The sequence below is a fragment of the Alosa sapidissima genome, chromosome 3, assembly GCF_018492685.1.
Source record: "Alosa sapidissima isolate fAloSap1 chromosome 3, fAloSap1.pri, whole genome shotgun sequence".
Classification (NCBI taxonomy): domain Eukaryota; kingdom Metazoa; phylum Chordata; class Actinopteri; order Clupeiformes; family Clupeidae; genus Alosa; species Alosa sapidissima.
In genome coordinates this window covers 28,933,772-28,959,192 of record NC_055959.1, presented here as the reverse complement: position 1 = coordinate 28,959,192, position 25,421 = coordinate 28,933,772, and the positions used below count along the sequence as shown (strand labels likewise).

Here is a 25,421-nt window from a genome sequence, read left to right as displayed (position 1 = left end):
ATACACCATATTCAATAAAGTGCATAGTGCATCATCAACCCCTACATGACCTGTATGCGAATTGGAGTGGGTCCAGGTTCGCTCTTACAGCGTTTAGCAGAGCGTTTTTCACAATCCTTTCAAAACATTTCATATCTAGCGAATAAGTGCAACAGGTCTATAGTCATTTAACTGTTTGGGAGCACTGACTTTTGGAACTGGAACAATTGTGGAGTCTTCCCATAGGCGAGGGACCTTGTGGAGGTTGAGTGAACAAGTGAAAATAAAAGAGAAAATCTGTCAGCTGGTTGGCACAGTTCTTAAGGATGTGGCCACCAATGCCATCAGGGCCTGGGCTTTTCCTGTCCTTCGTGGCCCTGAAAAGCCTCTGAACCATGACCTTATTGGCATGTACAGGGCTCTGCTCCGATGTCACAACCTTGAAAGGGGCCTGTTCTCTGCTATTGGGGCCTTCCTGGACTGAATTCCTCATTTTTTTTACCCCATCCCATGCTAAACGGGAGTTGTTGGAACAAAGTATTGTCTGCACTTTATCTTTGTAGCTACATTTAGCAAGCCTAAGTTCCTTCTTAACTTGTTTCTGTAGCTCTCTGTACATAGTGATATTGCCTTGGTTATAACAGATAATGGTTAATTGTGTTTTTGCCCCCTCTAAATGGGCATACACCATATTCAATTCATAATACTGACATACAATCATACTGTTGAAAATAACTGTTTTGTGAACTTTATTCAACATAGCCAGTGATTTAGGCGAAATTTATGGTGTTAATTATAGTGAAATATACAATTTCACAAAAATAGGGTTGAAACAGGTAAAAAAAATCATTGTCAAAAAGACATCATTTTTCTCCATGTTCAATGACCTCTAAAGACCAACCACTCTCCAAAAATTAACATTTCAAACCCACAGAAACCACATAGGCCCCCCTGACTACAACTTCATTACAGCAAACCACCGGGAAATTTGTTTATGTCATACTTGGAGGGGCACAAGTGGGCTAAAACGTTTAATTTCATCATTGATACAGTTGCATACATGAGTAGGGAGATGGGTTCATGAATATCACCACCGCTAGTACTAGTATAACAAATAGGATGAAGAAATGTGTTGTTTTTAATAGTTACAAGGTCAGACAAGTCATTAGTATAAAATTAGATTTTGGGATAATATAAGCATAGATAATACAGTATGTGATTGTTTCATGCTGTACTAGGTATTGGAAGTCAATGTTATTAAAACCCTTATAAACCCTTGTTATTAAAACCCTTTTTGCACAGTCTGCATACACAAAAAGCCCTTTAAATGAACATATAGAAACATTTAGATATTTCAGACAGCAATTGTTATGCACTATTATACAAAATACATTTTGATGAATACCAAATTCAGGAAGATGAACAGAAGTGAATATGAGCTCCCTATGTTCCCTAAATAAAAAGAGAAAAGAAAAAAATTATCCATTTTTGTCAAATTTGTTTCATCAAATGTACTTGAGCATACTCAGACTTAATACCTTTGTTAAATTGCCAGGCTTTGATTTATAATACAAACTGATAATGTACAGCATAGCTCATTTCTTCTTTCAAGCATTTGCATTTAACCATAAAGGAATTAAAGGGAGAGTCTGCGATTTGTCACCCTGGGCCCAATTTCTAGATATTTTCCATACTTTCACAAAAACGATTCAAATCTGTCCTATGGTGTTAAAATACTAAAACTGACAACTGCATAACATCCTACATTAGTCCTAAGGTAAAAGCTTAAGTAAACAGCTTTTTATTGCCACTCAAACTAGACCCCATGGGATAGCCCCGTGTCTGTTTGCCTAAAGTCTAAATGTATAAATGTATAAAATTACTATTTCTATCATTTCTGTACTTCAGTTTACTTCAGTTATTTTCTGTTTTTTAAATTAAGTAGAGTTGCTGGCTTTAGTGTAATTTTAGATTCAATACCAGGCTGCTTTTGACTGTCCCTCAAAAACATAGGGCCCAGGCTGAAAAATCCCAGAATGTGCCTCTAAGATTTTCCACCATTCAAGAGCATCTTACCTGCAGATGCAGTGGTGGCAACGGTAGTAGTTGTAGCTGTAGTGGTTGTAGCTGTAGTGGTTGTGTTTGAGGCAGCTGTGGTGGTCGCTGCTTCTGTGGTGTTAGTGGAGGCTGTGGTCACGTCTGCCCTCCCTCCGGTCAGGTTCAAATTCAGGGTATCGAGGTCAGACTGCAGCTGTCTGGAAATCCAGTTCTGGATGACGGTTTCGTTCTGGAAACTCTCCAGGTCTGCCAGGTTGTTGCCGAGGAGGCCGGACACTTCGGAGACTCTGAGGTTCTTTGGAAAGTAATTGGGGGACGGGAAGAATAATCAATTTATTTTCAGTTATTTATTATTAATAGTTCTTTTTTTTTCCAGAAACGGATGTAACACAGTTGAATAAAATTGTGTCAAAAATGTGTGTTACATACCAAGAGTACACTTTCGTCCAAATCGATCAAAGTATCGATGTCCATGCTGACATTGCATAAAGACAAACTTCTGACGTAGTCCAAGGTGGCACCTCCTACAAACAAAAAGATAGAAAAGAAAGAGGGAGCAACAGTGAAACTTTGAAGAAAAGGATCTCAGCATTACCAACCCATGGTGAGGTAAAAGAGATTCGTCACAAATGTTTATTTACCAAGGTAAGGTTGAATGAGCTGGTAGTTGGTCACTGCATTACTGTTCCGGTTTAGGAAATTAATGGGGAAGGCCTTTTGGGCAATTGTAAATAGCGCCCTCTTCTTCTCAGTGGTACAGTTGGAAATATCCAGAGCGTCTGCTTGTCTGTGGTTTTGTGACAAAAACATTTTATTAAAGGTTGTAGAGTTAATTACGGGAGTTAATAAGGATCTCTGATGAGGGTCTGACTGACCAAATCATCTGATGATTATCAGACTTGATCACATTAAGTTAGTTGTGCTATTTTCCCTTTTATCCTGGACTTAGCAATAATAACAGCAGTAGCTCTCACTAGTAATGCTATTAGTTGCGGTGGTCAGAGGTGAGAAACGCTGGATTCAGAAAGTAATAGTCCTACCATGTATTGGTGCTACCTGTGGATTCAAAACATGTGATTTCACTAACTAGTTGATCTACCTGGTTAAAGAATTGTGCTGATATGATTAGAATCTGCTAGATAAGTGAATGGTTGGAACAAATATGCAGTAGGACTTATACTTTCTGGAGTCAGTTTCACATCTGCCAGTGGTTGTGTCAAGAAATTGATGTTTATTCTTACTCAATGCTTTCCGAGCTGATGGCACTCAAAGAGCTGGTGTCCAGTGCACAGAGGTTGGGCCCTCCCACAAAGTTCAGCTCAGTGGAGCCAAGGCTGTTGTTGGTCACTTTCAAGAACTTTGTCACAATAACTTTACTCTGAAAGAAAATGACCCAAACGAAAACAAAAAATGAATTTGCATTGAAAGAAGACAACAGCAACACATTTGTTTGTCAATAGAAGGAAACATCTTTTTAAAAAGTGCTTTTTCCTTCACCTTTTCAGCTTCCCATTCGCCATCATCTGAGTTCATCAGTGCAGCCAAGCTATCAGCTGATGAGATGTTCCATTTGTTAATCTCGGTGATGGTGGCTACACGTGAGACCGATCCAAGCAGCTGAACCTGCTGGTCTGACAGGCCTGATGGGTATGCCTACAAAAAAACATAGTAAGTGAACAATGCATATCTTTAACAAACATCAGTTTGTAATGTTATTAGACCATGCCTCCTCTGATCTCTTTGCGACATAGCTACCTCATTCAGTCTGTCCAAGATGACTCTCTGGAATTCATCCACGTCCACTTTCTCAGTCAGGATAGCAAGGTTTCCCTTTACAACCTCAGCACTTAAACAGTGTCTGAACTGAGTTTCGTCATATCCAAATGGAAAAGAGTCATCGGTTATGGTGGCACGGGTGATGTTGCCAACAGTGCATTGATCAGCTTGGGGAAAAATTAAAATGAACCAAAACATTAATACTCACAAGTGGAAATATGATCGTATCCAAGCATTACACAGAAATACATTGTACCTTTGAACTATTTTTCACTGTCTATGGTTGTACTATATGTAGCAAAACTGTACCTTCCAATCAGTGGCTCATAACCACCTTTAAGTATAAGTATACTTTTTTTGATCCCGTGAGGGAAATTTGGTCTCTGCATTTAACCCAATCGGTGAATTAGTGAAACACAAACAGCACACAGTGAACACACAGTGAGGTGAAGCACACACTAATCCCGGCGCAGTGAGCTGCCTGCAACAACAGCGGCGCTCAGGGAGCAGTGAGGGGTTAGGTGCCTTGCTCAAGGGCACTTCAGCCACGGCCCACTGGTCGGGGCTCGAACCGGCAACCCGACGGTTACAAGTCCAGAGTGCTAACCAGTGGGCCACGGCTGCCCACCTTTACTGTACCTTCCAATCAGTGGCTCATAACCACCTTTACTGTACACCTACCTCCTCTTTTGCTGCGCGTTCCTCGCAGGAGCTGTCTGAAGAGCCTCTTCAGTTTCCTTTTCTGAGTTTTCCCCCTTCTCAGTCTTCTCAGGAACCTTCTCAAAAACCTCGCCTTAGTTCTCTGTTGGGGAGAAAATAAGTTGGATAAATATCCAGACTGATAAAGGCACACTGAACAGAAACCAAACCAACAACTTGATTGAATGGCCAGTCTACCGTTTCGAATCGTCCCCAGAAATCATTGTTAAGGTACAGTGGAAGAATTCCCAGATCATCAAGGGTCTTCTCTCTCCACCTGGCTGGTAGTCTGAAGAGGAGGAAATGAGGATTTGGTTTATGCTTCTTCAGAACCAATATATCTGAGTGACACTATCTGCCTCTGTGAAGCTATGAACAAGAGTTTCAGAGTAATGTCTCAGGTTGTCAATCATTTCAAAACATGATGGTGTTGGATGGGGATATGTAGTGGGTGTAGGTGTGTGGGTGAGTCTACTACCCTTTTAGTAGACAGGCATAGTTAAATTGTCTTAAAATACAATAATGGTTGGTATACCATAATAACCATCTTATGTATTGCATATTATGTACACTAATTAATAATAATTTCACACACTCAATAACAACTATAAAGAAGTGTGAAAACCATAACCACAACTTAGATCATCTGATGATAACGGCCCTCTAGAGGACGAGGAAGTCTATAACCATCAAAGATTCTAGAACAGAGCTCTGTTCTAGAATCTTTGATAACCATCATCTATAGACCCTTTCAACAATAAAAACAAAAACAATGCTTGAACGTTCTACTGTATTTGGGCCCCAATCTACTTCCTCTGCATTAAGATAACATATGGAATGCTAAAAAGGAAGCCTTGTGGGGCCAACTATGATGCTGATAATGGAACTCTCTTGAAAGGGTCCATATAGTAATTAGTCTATTTAGCCATACTTTGTAAACAATTATTATGAATATTAGGTAACACTTTATAATACGGTGCCATAATAAATAGCAAACTAGTCATTACCTGACCCTTTGTTAATATTTGTAAATTGTTACTAAAATATATATTTGGCACAAGTTAATAGTTACACCATAGTTACTGGTGTAAGAAATGCAATGAAATTGTGTTTGTAAACATGTTAAGTGCATATTTGACATTGGGGAGGGATTATTGAGGTGGGTTGTGGCTTAGGCTGTGTAGAGATTGTGTGTGTTGGGGGTGGTGGGTGTTTGGATTGTGGGGGCAATAAGACAGAAAACTATTAACTTGTGCCAAATAGATATTTTTGTAACAATTTACAAATATTAACAAAGAGTTAGGTAATGACTAGTTTGCTATTTACTATGGCACTTTATTATAAAGTGTTACCGATTATTATTATTATTATTAGGCTATATTTTCATCCATTTGTAACACTCACCCATATTTGGTATTGCCATTAATTAGAACTGTCTGCATGGCAGAACTCTGTGCATCTGTGAAGTCGTTGCAGTTCTTCAGTTTCTCTAGGATCTCTGGGTCTGAGTTTACAATGTAAGACTGGTCCAGGGTACAGGCCATATTCCCCAGCACCTCCACGTTTTCACGGTTTATGTTCATACCTGTGATGCCCTGTTTGCAGTTCATAATGACATCCGTGAGGAAAACCCAGACATTTTCTGAACTTGATGTTGGATTGTTTGTAATGTTTCAAGCACATCTTACCAAGCATTGTCTTGCATTGTTCAGCAAGAGGGCTCTTCTCCCACTTAGTGCCCTGTTCAAAACGGTGAAGTCGGCATTGCCTGCCTCTGTGAAATATGACTTGCAGCTGGCTTGTGGAATGTCTGCATAGCTTTAGAAATAATACAAAACAGTTACACCATTCGTTTTTAAAGCAGAATACTTAACCAAAAATTTGATTGGGCAACCAAACAACAACATATATTTGTCATACAAATTAAAATGTATGTCTGGCTCTATGCAGAGAGCAACAAGATGGTGCAACTTACTTGAAATACAGTAGCATGTCTGAGGAATAGTTGGCAAAGTCTGTTGGCTTTTCAGCTTTGATCAAGTTGTACATGCATGTTAGCTGGATGCAAAAAGAGAGCATGGTCAACATTTTGGAGATCAACTGTCAGAACCAGCCAACAGTATCCGAAAAGCAGAGTATGTTGTGACATTTTCTGGGCTTTTGCCTTTAGGCTAATAGGACAGTTGAGAGTGACAGGACGCAAATTGGAAAGAGATGGGATGCCATGGGTCAGAACTGAGCTTGTGGTCCCCATGGTGACTTGGACCAGGATGTGCTCAGGAGGCTGCAGTCAGTGCCACAGCCATGCGTTTTGGAGTTAGTTACAGAGTACCGTAGATGATGACGAATCTCCTAGATCCCCCTCAGCACACTCACCTGTGTCTGCTGCAGGACCACCTTTCTTCTAGCCCCCCTGCGCCGGCAGGCCCTGATGAGGCGTCGGACCTTCGTCTTCTGGAACGTCCTCACACGGGAGCAGGTGAAGCCCTGCAGCACGTCCACCGAGAGACTGGTGGAGACAAACACTTGGGCTTATTTCCTTTTCCTTGCACTTGATGTATATTGTTTGTCTTGGTTACAGTTGTATATTACATATATGTGTAATATAATGTGCCCTAAATAATACGTATGTTGTCTATAAACTGCATATTATATATTGTATTATGTATATTGACTATAATTGTATATGTTGTAGGGTACATTGTCTATATGGTCTGTAAAGGTAGAGTGACATCATCAACTGGAAACAAATTGGCCGTAAATCTGATTCTGATTCATTCCATTAAATCCTTTCTAATTGTTGTTTATGTAGCACTTGTTTTTTGTATCACAGGCAAAGTAGAGGACCAGATTGGGATCAGACCAATAACAATAACCTCAGGCATGGGAGGGAAGCAGAAACCATGGCTGCTAGTGTTTGTCGTGAGCTCCTCTCTTAAGGGAGTGAGTTTTACCCACAACACAGCGTGACTGGCTGGCCTCCGTCACATTGGCATGCAGGTATCATATATTTTACTAAAGGACTTCATACACACATCATAGATTTGTGCCTCTTTCTCTAATGCATTACAGGTATGGCATATGTTTGAGAAGCAATTAAAACATACTCATCAGGCTCAGGAATTCCAGTTGCAACTGTATCAAAGAACAGCACCGCCTAGAGACAGAAACAGAAAATGTTCACTCTGTGCACTTTATACCATATAAAATATATGAATGAATGAATTAATATATACATTTAAAGACCTTGCAATGTTCCACAGCAGGATCCATAGACTATTACTGCATTTCTCTCAAATAAATCATTGAGGACTGTTCTTTACAAAAAGTATGCAAGCATCCACGAAAGGATCAGAAAAGGACATGCATAATACCTGCTCCTGCTTCCACTTTTTCTTATTGATATTGATGGCATCTTCAGTGCTCTGGAAAAGCACCAGGTTTCTTGGGATTTGGGTGACCAGGTCACTTGGAATCGCTAATAGTGCGGATGGGCTTGAATCAGCTTTTACTATCTATGGATGAGAAAAGGAAAGAAAGAAAAAAGGAAGAATGAATGAATGTCATCAAATGTTTGAAATAAAGCTCAGGTAGACTTGCAGTTATTCACTTTCAGTTTTTTAAATAACAACACCATACTGTTAAGCTTAAATAATTCTTTCAATGTGTAAATACCTGTCTGACACATGTTTGCTGCACAATGGGGGGGGCACTCAACAGATTAGTGACGAATGTTGGATTTTGAACCGATTGGATAATTGCTGAAGCAGGAATTGAGGTAAAGGTTGTTGAGGGAAGTCCTCCAACCAGTGTTCCCAGATTAAGCAGGTTCGCAGCACTGTTAACCTGTGGAGAAACACAAGAGTCCCAAAAAAAGAAACCAACCTGTCACACAACAACGAACTTGAATGACAAGCTGAACTGAGGTATGAGGTCCACAACCAAACTCTTATAGCAACCTAACAAGACATCAAAGAGTTGTGGGTGTAGATTGTGGAAACTATTGAGCTTGTTCCATAGACTGTAAAAAGATATATGTCCTAAACAGCCATCGCTTGTTCATATTCAAGTGACGTTGAACAGTTTTGAATGTAGACAGTAACTTGGAGAGCATGTTTTGTTTTTTCAATTTCCATTACCTGATAGTTTTGCTGAAAGAGGATGGTGATAATGGACGAGAGCTGCCCTTGACTCCAGCCAGAAATATTGCTAAATGTCGAAATGGAGTCAAAAATGACTTTCGGAGATGCAGAAGTGATTTGTACGGGAGTCAGACCCACACTCTGTTGCCCCAAGGCTCCGATGGTTTCTGCATTCACAGTCTGGATGTTTCCAGCAAGGGCTGAGGATATCTTAAAGGGAAGGCAGCCTCTGACAGTTAGACAACCCAACAACATGCACAACTACACGTCAACAATCACTTGTGTTTCACTTTTATGTAGATTGTACCATGATTGAATATTCACCTCTTGATCTACACTTGATACACACGTTTGGTGTAGATTTGCCAAAATAGCCAGGGAGGCACTCTGATTCAGAGTAGTGTAGACTGAGCCTGGGACAAGACACTGAAAAACTGGGGGGAGACTAGAGGGAAGATCATAGATTAATTCCACACAGCCAGCGTGGCAGACTCATGAAACTGAAGTGACACAAAGGGGAATAATAGAGCAGCATTCGAGAGGTTGAAGTCCCTTTTTTCTGCATTCAGAACTTACGTGATAGGGTTGAAGGTGGGATTTTGCAGGAAGAGTAGCTGAGTGTAACTAGTTATGGCGGTCTGTGAGACATTGTTCTCAGAAAACAACTGTATGTTTTGAGGGTTCACTGTGAAAGTTTGCAGCTAGAAACAAACGAGCAAACAATAAGTTATTTGTTTAATAATTACTGTATACAAGTACACAAAGACATAAGAGAGATGTATGTATCTGTAAATGAAGACAACATACTATATCCGTCGAGCCAAACGTGTCTAGATCATCTGAGGTCACAAAAATGACAAACGCTCCAATGTAGTTGACGAACCATGCCGTGGAGTTCAGTTTTGGGTCAGTGGGGCTGTAGCACTTGGGTGTTGAATCTAGAAAAACAAAATTGAAGATGAATGAACGTGCTCTTTGGTGGTGACATGACATATTTTGTCTCCACCCTTATGTCCCTCAAGGTCACGTGTCATCATCACATGTCATTCAAAGGCCGTTTATAGTAAAAAAAATGTGCTGGTATCTCTAACTGCCATGTGAAATATAATTGACACAAACTTGTTCTGCAAATTTGCACTTGTCTCTCCAGAATGTCTGTGGTTTCATATGACGTACACGTTGCCTTTATACTATTATATCAGATACTCTGATTTCGATCAGTCCTCACCTGACTGCAGGTATGTCTTGACAGTGTCAAAGGCCTCCTTTTTGGTAAAGTCAGAGCCATTGAAGGAGAAATTTGTGCCAAGGAAACCGACACTATTAAAAAGAGATTATTTCAAAATGATGTCACAACATGCAATATAAGAGACACAGAGCACCATTTGTCCATTTGTGTTACTGCAGGATGCATACATGATCTGGGGGGTATTACAAGTACGTGGTTTAGTGACAAACCTGGGTAAGTTAACTCTGAGTAAGTGGTAAACCTCTTAATAGAAGAGCTGTATGGCTTCATTCTCCTAACAAAACAATGCCATATGGCTCTTGTTGTAGGATGTTTACCACTTACTCTGAGTTCACTTATCCAGGTTTGTCACCAAACCACGTACTTGGAATACCCCCCTGTACCAGTCAAAGTGTGAGCTATGCATCTGTTAATGCATACAGTACATCTAGATTGCAGTTCATCATACTATCTATCATGATATGTCCTTATGAAAGGCCTGTTTGTCTGTTTGTTTACAGTTGAACTGCTTTGCTATCAGATGATAGACACTTACAGCTTTCGGAAGGGAAGGCAGGAGGCATTGAGTGTGTCTGCTGAGGTGAGGAGCGTCTTGTTGAGGAAAGGCAGGTAGGGCTTCAGTCTGACGTCAAACCATTGGTCAGCCTCCTTCTGATTCTCCGCGGCCAGGGCCAGAGGCCAGATGCAGGGCAGGACAGGCCCTCTTACATCCTCGGGAAGCATCTCCTGCGCACCAGTCACAACATTCATGTCGTTATTTCATTGGATTTGTTTTTTATTGCTTGGTAGCTGATTGTTCTTAATTGGATTCATTTCTTATTGAAAGTTATTTTCACTGGAAATTATTAAGTAATCATTTGATGATGATGATGAAAATGTAACAAGAATAAATGTATAGATCAACCACAAACTAGTAATACTTCAGACATCTCTGAGAAGCACTTTTGTGGAGCATCAATAAAAAAAAACACTTGGGAAGAAGATAGTATTTTCAAGTAGTATTTTCATTCAGCCTGGGATGTGCATGGCTTTCTCCTCAAGCACTTGTGAAGCCCAGTTTATTTACATACAGTATAAATGTAATCTAACCATAGACTTTGAATCATGAAATTGCAAAATTATACATATTATTTTTCCAATCACAGTGTGATATAAATTTGTTGACAGGGGTGGCCATTCAGTAATGACCAAGAACACTTACCTGCTCCAGGAACTCAGGGGTACGGTTGTAGTTGTTGAAAACAGTGCAAAGCTCTGTGTCATTCTCCACCACGTCTGGACGGCTGAGAAAGTCTCCCAGCTCAGAGGGATGGATTGAACTGATCACCTTTGGGGAAAAAAAATTACTGTATTGTTAACGTTTTGCTTTCTCTTGGGACAAGGAGTGAATTGCTATGACAATTCATTATAGACCCTTTCAACAATAAAAACAAAAACAATGCTTGAACGTTCTATTTGGACGGGCGGAGGGCCGTTTAAACCTCGTAAGTGCATTAACTTCTGTGAACAGACCACCGTGGAGTCCATTATCCCGCTTATTCCACTGTTGCCACTTGCGTTGTGTTCATTTCCTGTTACAATTTAAACGTTTTAATCGCTAAAACTGTCTTGTTTGTAGAACTAATTTCTTCCAACACATATCAACTAATTTCTCAACTTTCTCAACAAGACAAACTGCCTTTACTAGTTCTAAATGGATGGTTGCTACGGCCAAAGGCCAGTCGTTAGTTCTATCTCTCTCGTTGTCAAGCGGGCGTATCCCAAAATTCTGATGAACTTTAGCTTTGAAACATCGCTATTTTACCTAGCCTGCTGTCATCCATCTAGCTAAAAGCCACCTCCGTCATATGCTACAATGTTACTATGTTCTGAACGTCTGCATTTTACAGCTCGGATGCAACGTGACGGTTCATTTAAACTTCACGAGTTCGGCGAATTAATATACAAGTGATACGGCCAAAAAAATGGATCTACTTCATAGGTGTGCAAATAACATACGGTTAATGGTCGTTCTAAATTACGTAGGACAATGGTAAATTCAATTGTCCTACGTCTTTTAGCTAGATGGATGACAGCAGGCTAAGTAAAATAGTGATGTTTCAAAGCTCAAGTTCATCAGAATCTTGGGATCCGCCCGCTTGACAACGGGAGAGATAGAACTAACGACTGACCTTTGGCCGTAGCAACCATCCATTTAGAACTAGTAACGGCAGTTTGTCCTGCAAGTTGAGAAATTAGTTCTACAAACAAGACAGTTTTAGCGATTAAAACGTTTAAATTGTAGCGGGAAATTAGCACAACGCAAGTGGCAACAGTGGAATAAGCGGGATAATGGACTCCACGGTGGTCTGTTCACAGAAGTTAATGCACTTACGAGGTTTTAAACGGCCCTCCACTTTGCGTCGGGGCCGTTTTACAACCTCGACCGTGCATTAACTTCTGTGGACAGACCACCGTGTCGTCCATTATCCCTTACATATGGAATGTTAAAACGGAAGCCTTGTGGGGCCAACTATGATGCTGATAATGGAACTCTCTTGAAAGGGTCAATACCATTGGACGTCTTCCTGGGGGAATCAGAGAGAGGACGCCGGTCAGCTTTGGGAGCTCAAAACCATGGAATGTATCATTCAGAAATCCAAGAAAGCTGTTGTTCTGATAGCAGCGTAGTGGTGATGGCTCTGAAAAAAAAGGAAAAAAATATTACAGAATTTCATGTTACTCAAGTCACATTTGCATCTGTTCAACTGTGTGTTGTAATTAGATACAGTGTTGGTATAAGTACCTTTGAGGGTCTGTTCAATCTGTTTCTGAATTTCCTCTTGGGTGTCCTTCATTAGTGTTGGACGGATGGAATTGAGCAGATCCACTCTGCAGATTAAGACAAAACGTACCTCAGCAAAAAAAGCAAACACATCAAACTCGCACAATGTTTTAATAAAAACATGTAGTATCATGTGAATGCCACTGGTTTCAGTTTTAGAAATAACTGTTGTAAACAAGACTATTTACACTATCTAAAGTTCCTTTCCATAGGGGAGGTCTGGCTGGCTCTTACCCTCTCTGAGTTGTACTGCAGTCTCTGAGTCTTACGATGGCGAAAAAAGGCTTAACTTGGTCCTCTGTCATGTTTGGTAGGAAGGGACTGAGTCTGTCCAGCCAGACCAACACATCTGTGTCATTAAGAGCAGGGTTAGACAGGTTGGCTTTGTCAAACACCTGCTTAAGTATGGCCGACCTCACATCCTGCGTCAGGTTTAGGGTCTAGAAGTTAGAAATTGGTGGGGGGGGGTTAGCAGAGTTTTTCTGAATTATTTAGTTATTTGTTTGTTTGTTTATTTATTTATTTATTTATTAATTTTTACAAAGTATGGTGTGTGGTAAAGTATTGATATTTTAAATAGGTTTGCACAGTATGCATGCATGTGTATGTTCTCATGGTAAGAATAACTTATCACATACCGGAATAGCTGGGGACACTCTATCAAAGAAATTGCCCAAATCGTCAGGCCCAACATGGCTCAAAATCTTTTGCACAATTTGTGGGTCTCTGAGTTGCCCTGGAGTAAGAGCAAAGTCCGCCAGTTGGGTTGTAGTCAACAGACACAGAGCATCCATCTAATGAAAAGAAAGGTGTTACAGTAAGTGCGGTCCCACAGGAGTAAAATAATGGATAATTTTATTCTTCCTGGTGGATTGCGCCAAAGATACTGAAGCCAATGGCGCTCTAAAAATTAGGGATTGGAAAACTCACAGCTGAGAAGTTTTGGTTCAGATGGTTGAATTCACTCAGATTGGCGAACACAGAAAATGGCCCAAAGTTTCTCTCTAGCCACTGTCTGCTGTCATTCACACTACGAACACAGCCAGGATCTGTTGAAAGACAGTATTAGGCTTGTTATCACTCCCCCACAGAAATTAAATGCCTCATTGGTGGCACTCCCAAAAACTGCAGCATTCTAGAAATACCAACCTCGGGTATTGTTACGTGACAGGAAAGGTACAATGAATTCAGTGTAGACCAGATGTTGTTCACGTCTGTCCATAACATGTTGACCAAGGATACGCACTCTGTAAAACACAAGAGACAGTTGAAAACGGCTTCTTCAATTATCATCTTCATTGTTCATCATAATCATCATCATCTAACCCCTGATCATGCTCTTTGTCTTTAGAACTCACATACTTTCAGTTAAGGGTGATAATGGGGACAACATGAGGTCACGTAAGGTTGAGTTAAGAGTCATGCTCAGCTGCACTTCTATCTATCAATCTATCCTTTTCATCTATCCTTTACATCTATCCTTTTCATCTTTTAACCTATCAGGTAAGTTCCACTTAAATTTTGATTGTCCTACGTAATTTAGAACAACCATTAACCGTATGTTATTTGCACACCTATGAAATTTTGATTTGATCTCTTTTCCAAGGGAGCCCAGGAACAATAAGTACACCACAATGACAAAGCCAAAGTCACAACAGACAGGCAATAGAATTACAATATTAAAGGATCTACAGGAACACTTACATGGCCTGAAAGGCCTCGCAGCTGAAGTCTTGGGCGCTGAGGCAGGATCTGTACTCTTTGGACAGCATGGACAGGGCAGGAGCGAGTCGGGCGCCTGCCCAGAGTCCAACCACGTCCGCATCACGCAGCTGTTCTGCGTTGAGGGTGATGGATGGAAGTCGTCCAGACAGATAGGTGACGTTTGGCCGTGCAGCATTCTTGAAGTCAGACAGACATAATTTTTAATTACATAGTAGGCATATAGACTGGATGGGTGTGGTGCATATTGGATTTTAATGTCTTAAACTGCAGCCTAACAGCCTCTACAAGTAAGCCACGGAGGCCAAACTAGTGGAACGCTCATGGTGTCCACTGGACTGAAGACTAGTGACATGCTCACGCTCATGGTGTCCACTGGACTGAAGACTAGTGACATGCTCATGGTGTCCACTGGACTGAAGACTAGTGACATGCTCACGCTCATGGTGTCCACTAGACTGAAGACTAGTGACATGCTCATGGTGTCCACTGGACTGAAGACTAGTGACATGCTCACGCTCATGGTGTCCACTGGACTGAAGACTAGTGACATGCTCACGCTCATGGTGTCCACTGGACTGAAGACTAGTGACATGCTCATGGTGTCCACTGGACTGAAGACTAGTCTGCATCAGAGTTTGGACAAAACCGATACCAGATCAGGGCCAGAACTCCTTACAGTACCGTCATTTCCTGACTATTAACAAAGGTTTATGCATTCCTTTTGCCAAATTTCTTCAGCTATGAGGTCAATGCACGGGGCGGGCTCTATAGGAATGCATTTCTTTTTGGGCTATGCCCTGCAGTTAATACATGGGTGCAGATAATATGTGTTTATTTTTTTTTTTTATTTGTATAAATCACTGCGCCTGACTGACACAAGAGTGACACTGAAGTATTGTTAAGGTCTTGACACAGGTCTTGTATTACAACATTTTGACAGGATGGGTGTGGTGTTGCTGATTTAAATTTCTGTTTATTTTTTATGGTGCAAACAGGTTCCTCTGTTAAACGTGCCTCAGAAATGGACTGACAGATCTAGTTATGTCTATGTGTGTATTATTTCATCATTGGCACAAGAGACAGTTCCTACTTGCCTCAAGTCTGTTATTGTTCCAGTACCGAAAAACAAAAGTCCATCATGTCTGAATGACTACCGCCCAGTAGCCCTGACGTCTACAGTGATGAAGTGTTTTGAGAAGCTTGAAAAAAACATTATCTGCTCATCCCTCCCTGCCTCCTTCGACCCCCTCCAATTTGCTTACAGAGCCAACAGGTCTACAGAAGTTTTTATCCCCAGGCCATCCGAACTCTGAACTCACACTATACTGACTTTGCACACATTCACTCCTCAGCACTCTCAAACATTTCCCAACTCTGAACTCACACTATACTGACTTTGCACTCATTCACTCCTCAGCACTCATGACCCCCCCCCCCCCCACACACACACACACACCTACAAGACTTTTAGCACTTTTACATCCCTCTCCCTATGCTACTGACCTTTTATTTATTTTCTTATTTCATCACACGTCAAAACACACACACACACACATATCTGACTTTCTCCAACTTTTTCACACTTTTTATTTATTATTTTTGATTTCTCCTCCATCTACCCATGTCCTTGATTGCCTAGCCTTTCCTTTCCTCCATTTTTGAGACTTCGAAAAAGTCTCAAAAATTTATTTTCTTTGTCGCACAAGAAGGAAAACTGCCCTCATTGAGATCAAACATGTTCTTCCAAACCTCTGTTACATTAAATATAATAGAAATAGGAGTGGAATGAGAAAAAAACAAGCATTCTGAGATCTTAAGTTGAACTTCTACTAGACTTTAGAGGGGAAACAAAAAAAGAGAGAAATAGAATAGACAGAGGAGAGATCTCATTTTGAATGTTCTGTTCCTCTGGAGATGACTTAACTGGGTTCTGTTGAGCGTTCTGTTTGTTTACAGTGTATGTGAATTCAATAGAGAATAAGCCACTGTGGCTTAGAGATGGTTTAAGGAGCACATGCCATATGATGTCAAGGACCAGTGAAACTTAGTCAGAAATGTAAGGTAACTAATTGGCAAAAAAAAAAAAATGAAATACCTTCATTTGATCTCTAAGGGTTCCAACCAGACCTGCCACCAATGACTTTATTCTCTCTCCTGTTACATTCATGGAGGTGGTGTTGGTCACACACCTCAAGACAACAGCGAGATTCACAGTTGTCTCAGGCACCTGTACAGAGGAGAACAGAACAGGAACATTTCATCTCAATAAGCACCCATTATAAGATTAAGGGAAACCCAATCTGAAAGATTTTTTTTAAATCTCTGAACTGTATTAGATTTATGTTTTCTAACTATATGCAAGAGCAAAAGCATTCTTGTTAAAATGGTGCAGAAGGTTACAATTAGACTCCCTTATTTTCCATAGCATATTGGCAGGGAGTGTCTGGTATGCATGAAAGCAACAAAACTCACCAAACAGGTACTGCTGCTGTTGTGGTTGATGTTACAGATCTCAGGGGGGTCGGATGGTTCAGGAGGAACCATGGCGTTATTTGAATTACTGAGAACAAATTAAAATGATAAAAATTAGTAAAATAGAGAAAATAAACTCCCCAAATTTGTCAGTAGTCATTCATAGCTTTATCACCACATATAAGATATGAAGCAGCACAATGTTAATTTTGTTTGCAATGTAGAATATATATATATATATAGTATGTTTATATGACAAAACCATCAGTGGACAAAGTGTTAACGGAAAGATACAAATGAGTTAATGATGATACAAAATGTAACAAAAATGAGTGCCATGGTACACAAATTGTGATGGTTTTAAGTAAAGACACATGCATTTGTTGAGCTCTTGTGCAGAGCACTGTCTGATGATTTGATAAGATTAACCAGAGGAATTTGTCATAATAAGCAACAATAGCCTTGCTGTGCTGCTCTCATGGTAACTCTTTGTGTGTGTGTGTGTGTGTGTGTGTGCGTGCGTGCGTGCGTGTGTGTGTGTCTGTCTGTGTGCTTCACTTACAAAACATGGTTGAAAATGGCCGTCAGGTCCTGGGGAATTGTGGTGTTGCCTGGCAAGAAGCGCTTCAAGAGGGGGACCACCACGTGCTGGAACCAGTCTTCAAAGTTTGTGACATTAAACATCTGAGATGTGGGCTCCGCTCCGACAAATGTCTGGTTATTCAGAGTGAAGTTTTGGGAGAAGTGGCCCGCCAGCTGTGACAGGGTCCAGTTCACCACCACCTGGGCCAGTACGTGGCCTTTAATGGAGGACTCGTTTCTCTGAGGACAATCAAAACGGGAGGGTAAGAAAGACTCTACTACATACATACACTATAGCACATATTTGCATATAACAGTATATATTATAATATGTTGTATGCATTGGCAAATAAACACAGTTTTGAATCCCCATGTGTATATTTGCTGATGTATGTTGAATTAAATGAACATGATAGAACAGTCATATTGTATTTATGTATTTAAAACATGCAGCTTACCTCTCGAACAGTTGAAACAAATTGGTGGATGAAACTTCCCAGGGGTCTCAGAAAGATCAGGAATGCTTGCAGTTTCTACCAGAATCATTACAAATCAATACAAATAATTTATGATGCTTCATGACCAGTGTTGGGCAAGTTTCTTCAAAACCTAATGTATTATGTATTACAGTACTTATTAATGTCATTTCAAAGTAATTTGTTACAACCTTAGGCCCAGGCCTACTATAGCCCACTATATTGTAGCCTATACATTTTAAAGACATGTCAAGATATGGCGACACAATCTTTTTACACATTTCTATCCTTTTATTCTCTTTAATTCAAGTTCACAGCACAAAGCTGGCATGCACTAAAAGAGCATATAGTTTATGCTTTATCAAGAATCAAAAGATTAGCGTGGCACCGCTCTAGATGTTTCATTAAATTAGTTGTGCTACTTTGCGAGGTTTTAGAGAGATTTTTCGGTTTCCACAAAGTGCATTTAACTATTAGGCCTATGTTCTTCGTATCCTTGTCTCTGACAAACTCAAAACTTGTAGGCCTATGTCCATCTTGCAAATGTAGAGTCCGACTTTGAGTCTGCTGTAGCTACAGTCATCTTCAACCAGTAACAGGAGATAACATTCTAGCCTACTATTTACGCAGATTTTTTCTCTGATTTTGTATAAAAACAAAACACCACTTCATTGAAGTTTGTACGGAGTAAAATATTACCCTTTTTTAAATGCCTTACATTACCATGTTACAGCAATATATTACAGTAATTACATTACTTTTGTAACCGTTACTCCCAGCACTGTTCACAGCTGCATCGACATTTCAGATACATCTTAATAAAATAAAAAGAAAATGCGATAATCTGCAATTCAGATTCATTCATATTTAGTTGAAAAAGAACAAAGACAAGATATCAATTGTTAAAAGTGAGAAATGTCATTGTTTTGGAAAATAAATGTTCTTTTTTAATTGAATTTGATGCCAGCACCAAAAAAGTTGGTTTGAAAAAAGGGGCATGTTTGAAAATGAATTGTCCCATTCTTGCCCAATATAAGATTTTTTCCCCCCAGAAAGTTCCTGGTGTGTACGCAAAAGTTTCTGGATGAGAAAGTTTCTGGTGTGCATGTAAAAGTTTCTGGTAAGCATGAGATACAATCTGGTGTGCACCAGAAATATACAAAAGGGGGAAAAATGCATATGTCTTTGAGCTTCTGGTGAACACAAGAAAGTTCTGCTGCACACACAAAAGTATCTGATGCGTACACATAAGTTTGAAACTTGCTGCTAAACTTTTATCCAGGACCAAGAGAAGAGAGCACATTACTCCAGTTCCACAGTGAGTTTTGACACTTGCTTACACTTTGACACTTGCTTAGCTACTGAATAGATTTCAAAATACTTCTTCCGATCTAAATCAATGAATAGTTTAGGCCCAGAAAATATCTCTGCAAATAAGGCTGACCAATGACCTCACATTAGCTATAGAAGCAGATATGCCTCAAAAAATATTTAAATCAAGTTGTTACACAATAATTTATCTTTACGTTTGTGAATAATTGAGCTCTAAAATCTGTACTCTCTTCTGCTGTAGCACTTTGCTGCAATTTAATTAAATTATTTATCTTTTAATGACTTTTCTATCCTATATACTTTTCATTAAACATATCCATCTTTATCTTTATTTTATTTTCTACTTTATTCTTTGCTTTTATTTCTGTAAAACACTTATAAAGTACACACAATTTCACATAAGCAGAGCTATGCAACAAAGTTTGCACAAAGTTTGTACAATACGTGCTTCTAGGTAAAATTTGTACAAAGAAGGAGGAGGAGAAATAAGAATAATTTACTCTATATGCAATTGACCAATCAAGAATAAGTGACATAAGCTTTTATATAATAGAATATATAATATATAATAGAATAAAAAGCTTTTATCAGATACATAAAGAAGAGAATCTTACTGGATGAATTTCAGTGCTGTTGGAGCTCGTGCTGTTCATGGAGGTCTGGTTTGAAGGCTGAATGGTAGATATTGAATGGAAAAAGACAGAGAAAGGAAACCTTAGAACTTGCAGTAGAACACATGTGCAAGAAAGCTTAATGGTCCTACTGTCATATCACAGCTCAATGCAAGTCTATGGGCAGAATGTTTTTTTTTTTTGTGAATAGCTGAAGTGTCCTTTACAAGACATAACGCTACCCTAGAACTAGATGTACCGCAGAGCGGTACAAAATATGATCGCCGCCCAGTCCAGCACATGTTTTCCACAAAAATAAGTCACGCTGAAAGGCATCTGGTATCTGCTAGACAACAAGTACCAAAACATGATTAGTTCATAGATTTCACATGTAATATACATTTTATACAACCCCACCCCCATCTTGCCTGTTCATAATTCTGAGAAATTCTTGAATTGTGTGCATGTGTGCGTGTACATGTTTATGTTTATGTGTGTGTGGGTGGGTGTGTGTGCGTGCATGTGCATGTGCTTGTGTGTTTGCCTGTTTATGTGCCTGTGTGTGTGCATGTGCATGCATGCGTATATATATATGTCTACTGTGTGAGTATGTATCATATGTAGGATTACTGTGAATGTATGTGTGTGCGTGTGTATCTGTTTATGCACATGTGTGCATATGCAATGGGTTTACATGACCCCTGGAGGCAAACATACGCAAAAAATTGGTCATCCTAGGCCCTACGGTTCTCAAGATATTCACAGAAAACTGTGTCTGCCCTACCCTCCTTTCGGGGGGTCCAGTCCAGCGGGGGGACTACAGATCAAAACGAAAAGCGATGGTTCCATGCTATCCATGTGGGGTTACTGTACATGCCCACCAAGTTTCGTGTACCCCGGTCTTTCAGTGTGCCAGGAATCCTTGTTGGTGTACGGTCACTAAATGTACACATAAATTATTTTATTGTAAGGCCCTCCATGAACAAAAGTCCACGAAACGTGGCATGCATTCGGAGGGTGTCATAATGATCCTACACTTTCAATTTCGTGCATTTTTGACCATGTCAGCCAGAGATATTGTGATGAAAACACCTAATGTTTTGCTTTTTAATTTTTAACTAGGTGGCGCTATACATGAAATAAGTGGTAATGGGATAGGTTGACATGCCCCCTTAAGACCAACATACAAAAAAAGGTGGACCTCCTAGGCCCTACGGTTCTCGAGATATTCACAGAAAACTGTCTCCGGCCACCTACAGGCCAGTTGGTGTATAGTAACATAAATTAATTTATTGTGTGGCCCCCCATGAAAGGAATTCCACGAAACTTAGCGTGCATTCAGAGGGTGTCATAATTATCCTACACTTCCAATTTCGTGCAGTTTTGACTATGTTAGGTCACAGATACCTGCTATTACAACACCTCATTTTTACTTTTTTGTGTTTAACTAGGTGGCGCTATACATGAAATGAGTGGTTATGGAATGGGTTGACATGGCCCTTTGAGATCAACATACAAAAAAAATGGTCCTCCTAAACCCTACGGTTCTCGAGATATTCACAGAAAACTGTGTCTGCCCTACCCTCCTTTCGGGGGGTCCAGTCCAGCGGGGGGGCTACAGATCAAAACGAAAACAGGAGGTTCCATGCTATCCATGTGGGGTTACATGCCCACCAAGTTTCGTGTACCCCGGTCTTACAGTGTCCCGGGAATCCTTGACGGAAATTTGGACATGCGGGGAAAAAAAAAAAAAAAAAAAAAAATCTGACTAAACCTATATCAAAGATCCTTGATTACTAGCTAGATACTCCACTTTAACCCTCTCTGCACGGCGGTAATAATAATAAGGTTCTATCTGCGTTTTGAGTAGTTCTGAGATATTGAGCTTCAAAGTTTTAGAATTCCATAGAGTTACATGGTAAATTGAACAAGTTCTTTTTGATATAAAGTCCAAATATGTACAGAACTTTAAGAAACACTTCATCTGAACTTTCAAAGAATACAAATATGTAAATAACTCCATTTTGACAAAAATGTCAGATAGAACCTTATTATTCTAAGGTAGCGATAAGTAACAAAGTTTGAATGAAATTTGTACGTTAATCGGTTTGAGGTGTTAATCAGAGGTAGAGTGGGAAGAAGAGGAAGAAGAAGAAGAAGAGGAAGAGGAAGAGGAAGAGGAAGAAGAAGAAGAGGAAGAAGAAGAGGAAGAGGAAGAGGAAGAAGAAGAGGAAGAAGAAGAAGAGGAAGAGGAGGAAGAAGAGGAAGAGGAAGACACCACTAACAATATAGCAGAGCATTTGTATGCATGGTAATAGTTCACTTTATATGCAATTGACCAATTGACAATCTTATAAGTACATGGGGTCTCCCGGAGACTGTGCTATTCATGGCACTTACTGTGGTCATGTTGAGCATTGACTGGTTCAAATGATTCTCCAGCAGTGGCTGAATCAGATTCTGAAGGACCAGGACAATGGTTTGATTGTTCAGGTTGAACGTGTCTGGGTACAGTATCAGTTCCACTTTCTGCTCGGGCGTGAGTTTGTCCAACACCTTCAGCTGGCGAGGCATAAAACTGGTTAGGGCGGTGTTCAAAGATGATATCGGATGATATACGAAACTTGCTCCCTGATATACGAAACTTACAGCATTGAAGTTCATGTTCAGTTTGATCAAGTCACGCACGAAGGCAAAGGAAGCAAATGACTGGAAGTTCTTTATCAGCCAGTCCCCACTACTGTTACTATTTTCAACACAACCTGTTTAAGATGATTACCAAAATGTAAGTAACAGTACTGTACAGTAAAGTGCAAATATAAGGGTTTTTTTTTTTAGATATTCAATTTTTCAAGTCCTAAAGTTCACCAAGACCATGTCAACATTTGATAGGGGCTACATTTAGTAAATGCTTTTACTACATTAACAGAGGCCATATTTACCTTTTGATGAATTTGTCAGGAAAGGCAGTATGAATTCCTTGTAGACCATCATCTGTCTTGTAGGATGCATGCTCTCCTTATATTCACTCAGCTCCATTACCCTAGTAAAACAAGGACAGCCTAGGTTCAACTTCAAAACTGAATCTATAAGCACTTTCGTCACTGGGTATAGCACAGTGCAAGAACCGAAAGTCAACTTCAGATGATCCACTGAAGTTTTGTTTTTATGAAAAATAACACAGAAAAGCAGGTCCTTCAAAACTTATGCTAAGTATTATGTTCATTCTTAAAATGTGGCTGAAAATGTGACCAGAGACAACAACAAACGTGGTTTACGCACAGGGCCTGGTAGGATTCACAGCTGAGGTTGGCCTGACTGAGGCAGGAGAGGAGGTCTTTGGACTGGAAGGCAAGCTGAGGCCTAAGCCTGACATGGAACCACGCACGCATGAAGCGGGGATCGCGGAGATCACCCACAGCGGAATGGTTGGTTCTGATGGCACGGATCAGGTCCTCAACAGGCCCAGGGGATCTACTGGCTCTCTGCACAATCAATCCCAATGAAAACATTCATCAGTCCAGTACAGTGCAGCGCAGGCATACTACTACTACTATAATTATTAAGAGGAAATAAATGAAATAGACAGGTGATACATTCTATTAGTTGTAAATCTGTAACATACTATGTAACCAAAATGGCACATACTGTAAACATGCTATTTACAGTTTGAGCATTAGCTTACCAAAAAGTTGTAAAAATCGAATCCAATGTCCAGCAGTCCCCTGAGTTTCTGAGCATTCTCCGGAGAGAACGCAGTGTCCATAGACCCCAGATCAGCACAAGTTAGAAAGCTGTCAAATGAGATATGTATCTTACTGACACTAAAGCACAGAACACATTTCTCAAATATCAAATTATAAAATATTAAATAAGTAGTAAATGGTTCTTACCCCTGTGTTGCTGTATCCAAAGCGGAGGGAAAAAAAAGCAGGGGGAAGATAATTCTGATATTAATAATTGCACAATACAAAAAGTAGCCAAAATAGTAGCCTGCACAAAATTGTTCTTACCATTCCTGACCTCCTCAGGGTCTCTCTAAAATACAAAAATATTTGCAATTAGCATCCACTGCTTCAGACCCCTTTCAGAACATTTATGCATCTCCTTTGTCCTAAAGCTCTGTTAAGTAGCTGATGTATTTTATGTCCATTGTATTTGAAATTAATCATAATCCATGTGGAGGCACTCATTCTCTAATTAATATAGAAATATCAGAGACTGAAACAAACCTGGGGTTGATCTGGATTTGAACTGTTCCTGCACTAAAAAACGGAAATGAAAGTTGTCAAATTTATTCAACCACATTACAGTATATGAATTATACAAACAAGACTTGTTTGTGATTGTTGTGTTCTGGACATGGTTCATAATCTGGACTGTGTTCACCATAAACTTAGCCTAGAAGTCTAGACACACCCGGCAGCAAATGTAATTTGCAGTCAGGGTAGCCTACCATAAACATAGAGTGATGAAGTGAATTTACTTAAGCTTACCTCCTGGGCAGATGCGGTGTGACACAAACCTAAAAGAAAGGCAAATGAAACATTAGGAAAATACATTGGATATATTTACAATATCAGGTAACAGTAGCCTTTCTGTAGCCTTTTATGATATTATTGCATAAAACAAAAATTTGAATTTCTGTTAACAACAAAATGATACCTACCCAATCCCAAGATAGCGAAAGCGAGGAGAGCGTACTTTTGTTTGTGTGTCATTGTGACACAATGCCAGTGATTCCCCCAGGAATCACCTTCACACAATCTACCAAGTAATACAAAGAGCAGTGCATTAAATCTATTGCAGAGTATTGAAGTAAATAATAAATACAGAGGTTGGAGAAGGTTTTTGTGAAATGTGACAGGACATTAATTAGGAGAGATGATCTGGATGCTTTACATGCCCAAATTAAGTACTGTGTGTGTTCTGTAAACCGGCAAGTATATACAGTAGAGTTTTCAATACACATGATGGCTTGTACAGTATAGTACTTACTTTATATGCACATATATTGAATACTTCAACTTCACCCTTTAGTTATCACAAAGCTCGACACATCCACAAATGTGAGTCCATGGCTCTCATTTTTTGTTTTTTGTAATATAATATGGTCCTTATGAAATAATGCTCTTTCAGCATGAAAACATGTTCTGTGAAATCTTATCTTTATCTTCTGATGAATATATAATGGTTGCATAAAAGTTTATATTCTTTTAAAAACATTTATATTTGTCAATATTGACAATATTTGTGGAGTTTTATCTTTTATGGAATATTGGGTATGTTTGTGTCAGCACATTAAATAGACTTAATAGTTACTACTTATCTAAAACAAGAAACAAGAAAGGTTGCTTGAGAGGCTTACCTGTTGATGATATTACTCCTGGTACCTCTGAGTATCCAGGATCAAGTGACACAAAATAGGATGAAGTTCTTTTTAAAGGTATGTGGGTGGGAAAATCTATGGCAGAAACCATTCATCTGATGATGATG

At 39.7% G+C, this 25,421-nt stretch overlaps 1 protein-coding gene across 2 annotated transcripts; it reads right to left on the bottom strand.

The window, feature by feature from the left end:
• Positions 1-997: 997 nt before the first annotated feature.
• On the bottom strand, positions 998-25,397 carry mslna (mesothelin a). Of its 2 annotated transcripts, XR_006030780.1 has the most exons (47): positions 25,294-25,397; positions 24,595-24,692; positions 24,422-24,450; positions 24,158-24,190; positions 23,939-23,963; positions 23,819-23,828; positions 23,611-23,719; positions 23,208-23,410; positions 22,868-22,968; positions 22,575-22,687; positions 22,326-22,487; positions 19,929-19,985; positions 17,965-18,039; positions 17,487-17,746; positions 16,925-17,012; positions 16,548-16,679; positions 14,432-14,628; positions 13,877-13,974; positions 13,658-13,776; positions 13,366-13,521; positions 12,962-13,167; positions 12,689-12,774; positions 12,457-12,584; positions 11,105-11,230; positions 10,439-10,629; positions 9,883-9,974; positions 9,462-9,592; positions 9,231-9,355; positions 8,979-9,099; positions 8,652-8,864; positions 8,188-8,358; positions 7,887-8,027; positions 7,620-7,669; positions 6,889-7,021; positions 6,488-6,570; positions 6,201-6,330; positions 5,917-6,107; positions 4,711-4,801; positions 4,495-4,615; positions 3,793-3,980; positions 3,535-3,690; positions 3,279-3,415; positions 2,679-2,824; positions 2,467-2,561; positions 2,056-2,332; positions 1,279-1,431; positions 998-1,226 (listed from the first exon to the last, which is right to left on the bottom strand). XR_006030780.1 is itself a non-coding variant. In XM_042086338.1 (46 exons), exons 2-46 carry the CDS (start codon positions 24,644-24,646, stop codon positions 1,358-1,360), a joined length of 5,622 nt encoding a protein of 1,873 aa, XP_041942272.1. In that variant the 5' UTR covers positions 24,647-24,692; positions 25,294-25,397; the 3' UTR covers positions 998-1,357. The 2 variants fall into 2 exon arrangements, 1 of the variants encoding a protein (XP_041942272.1); XM_042086338.1 differs by having other exon boundaries at positions 998-1,431.
• Between the last annotated feature and the right edge of the window lie 24 nt (positions 25,398-25,421).

Coding starts and splice junctions, on each gene's coding strand:
- mslna (XM_042086338.1), bottom strand. CDS start 24,646: ATGACACACAAACAAAAGTACGCTCTCCTCGCTTTCGCTATCTTGGGA. Junction 7,022..7,619: donor GGAATTCCTGAGCCTGATGA/GTATGTTTTAAT, acceptor TGTCTCCACCAG/TCTCTCGGTGGACGTGCTGC. Junction 4,616..4,710: donor TCTGGGGACGATTCGAAACG/GTAGACTGGCCA, acceptor TCTCCCCAACAG/AGAACTAAGGCGAGGTTTTT.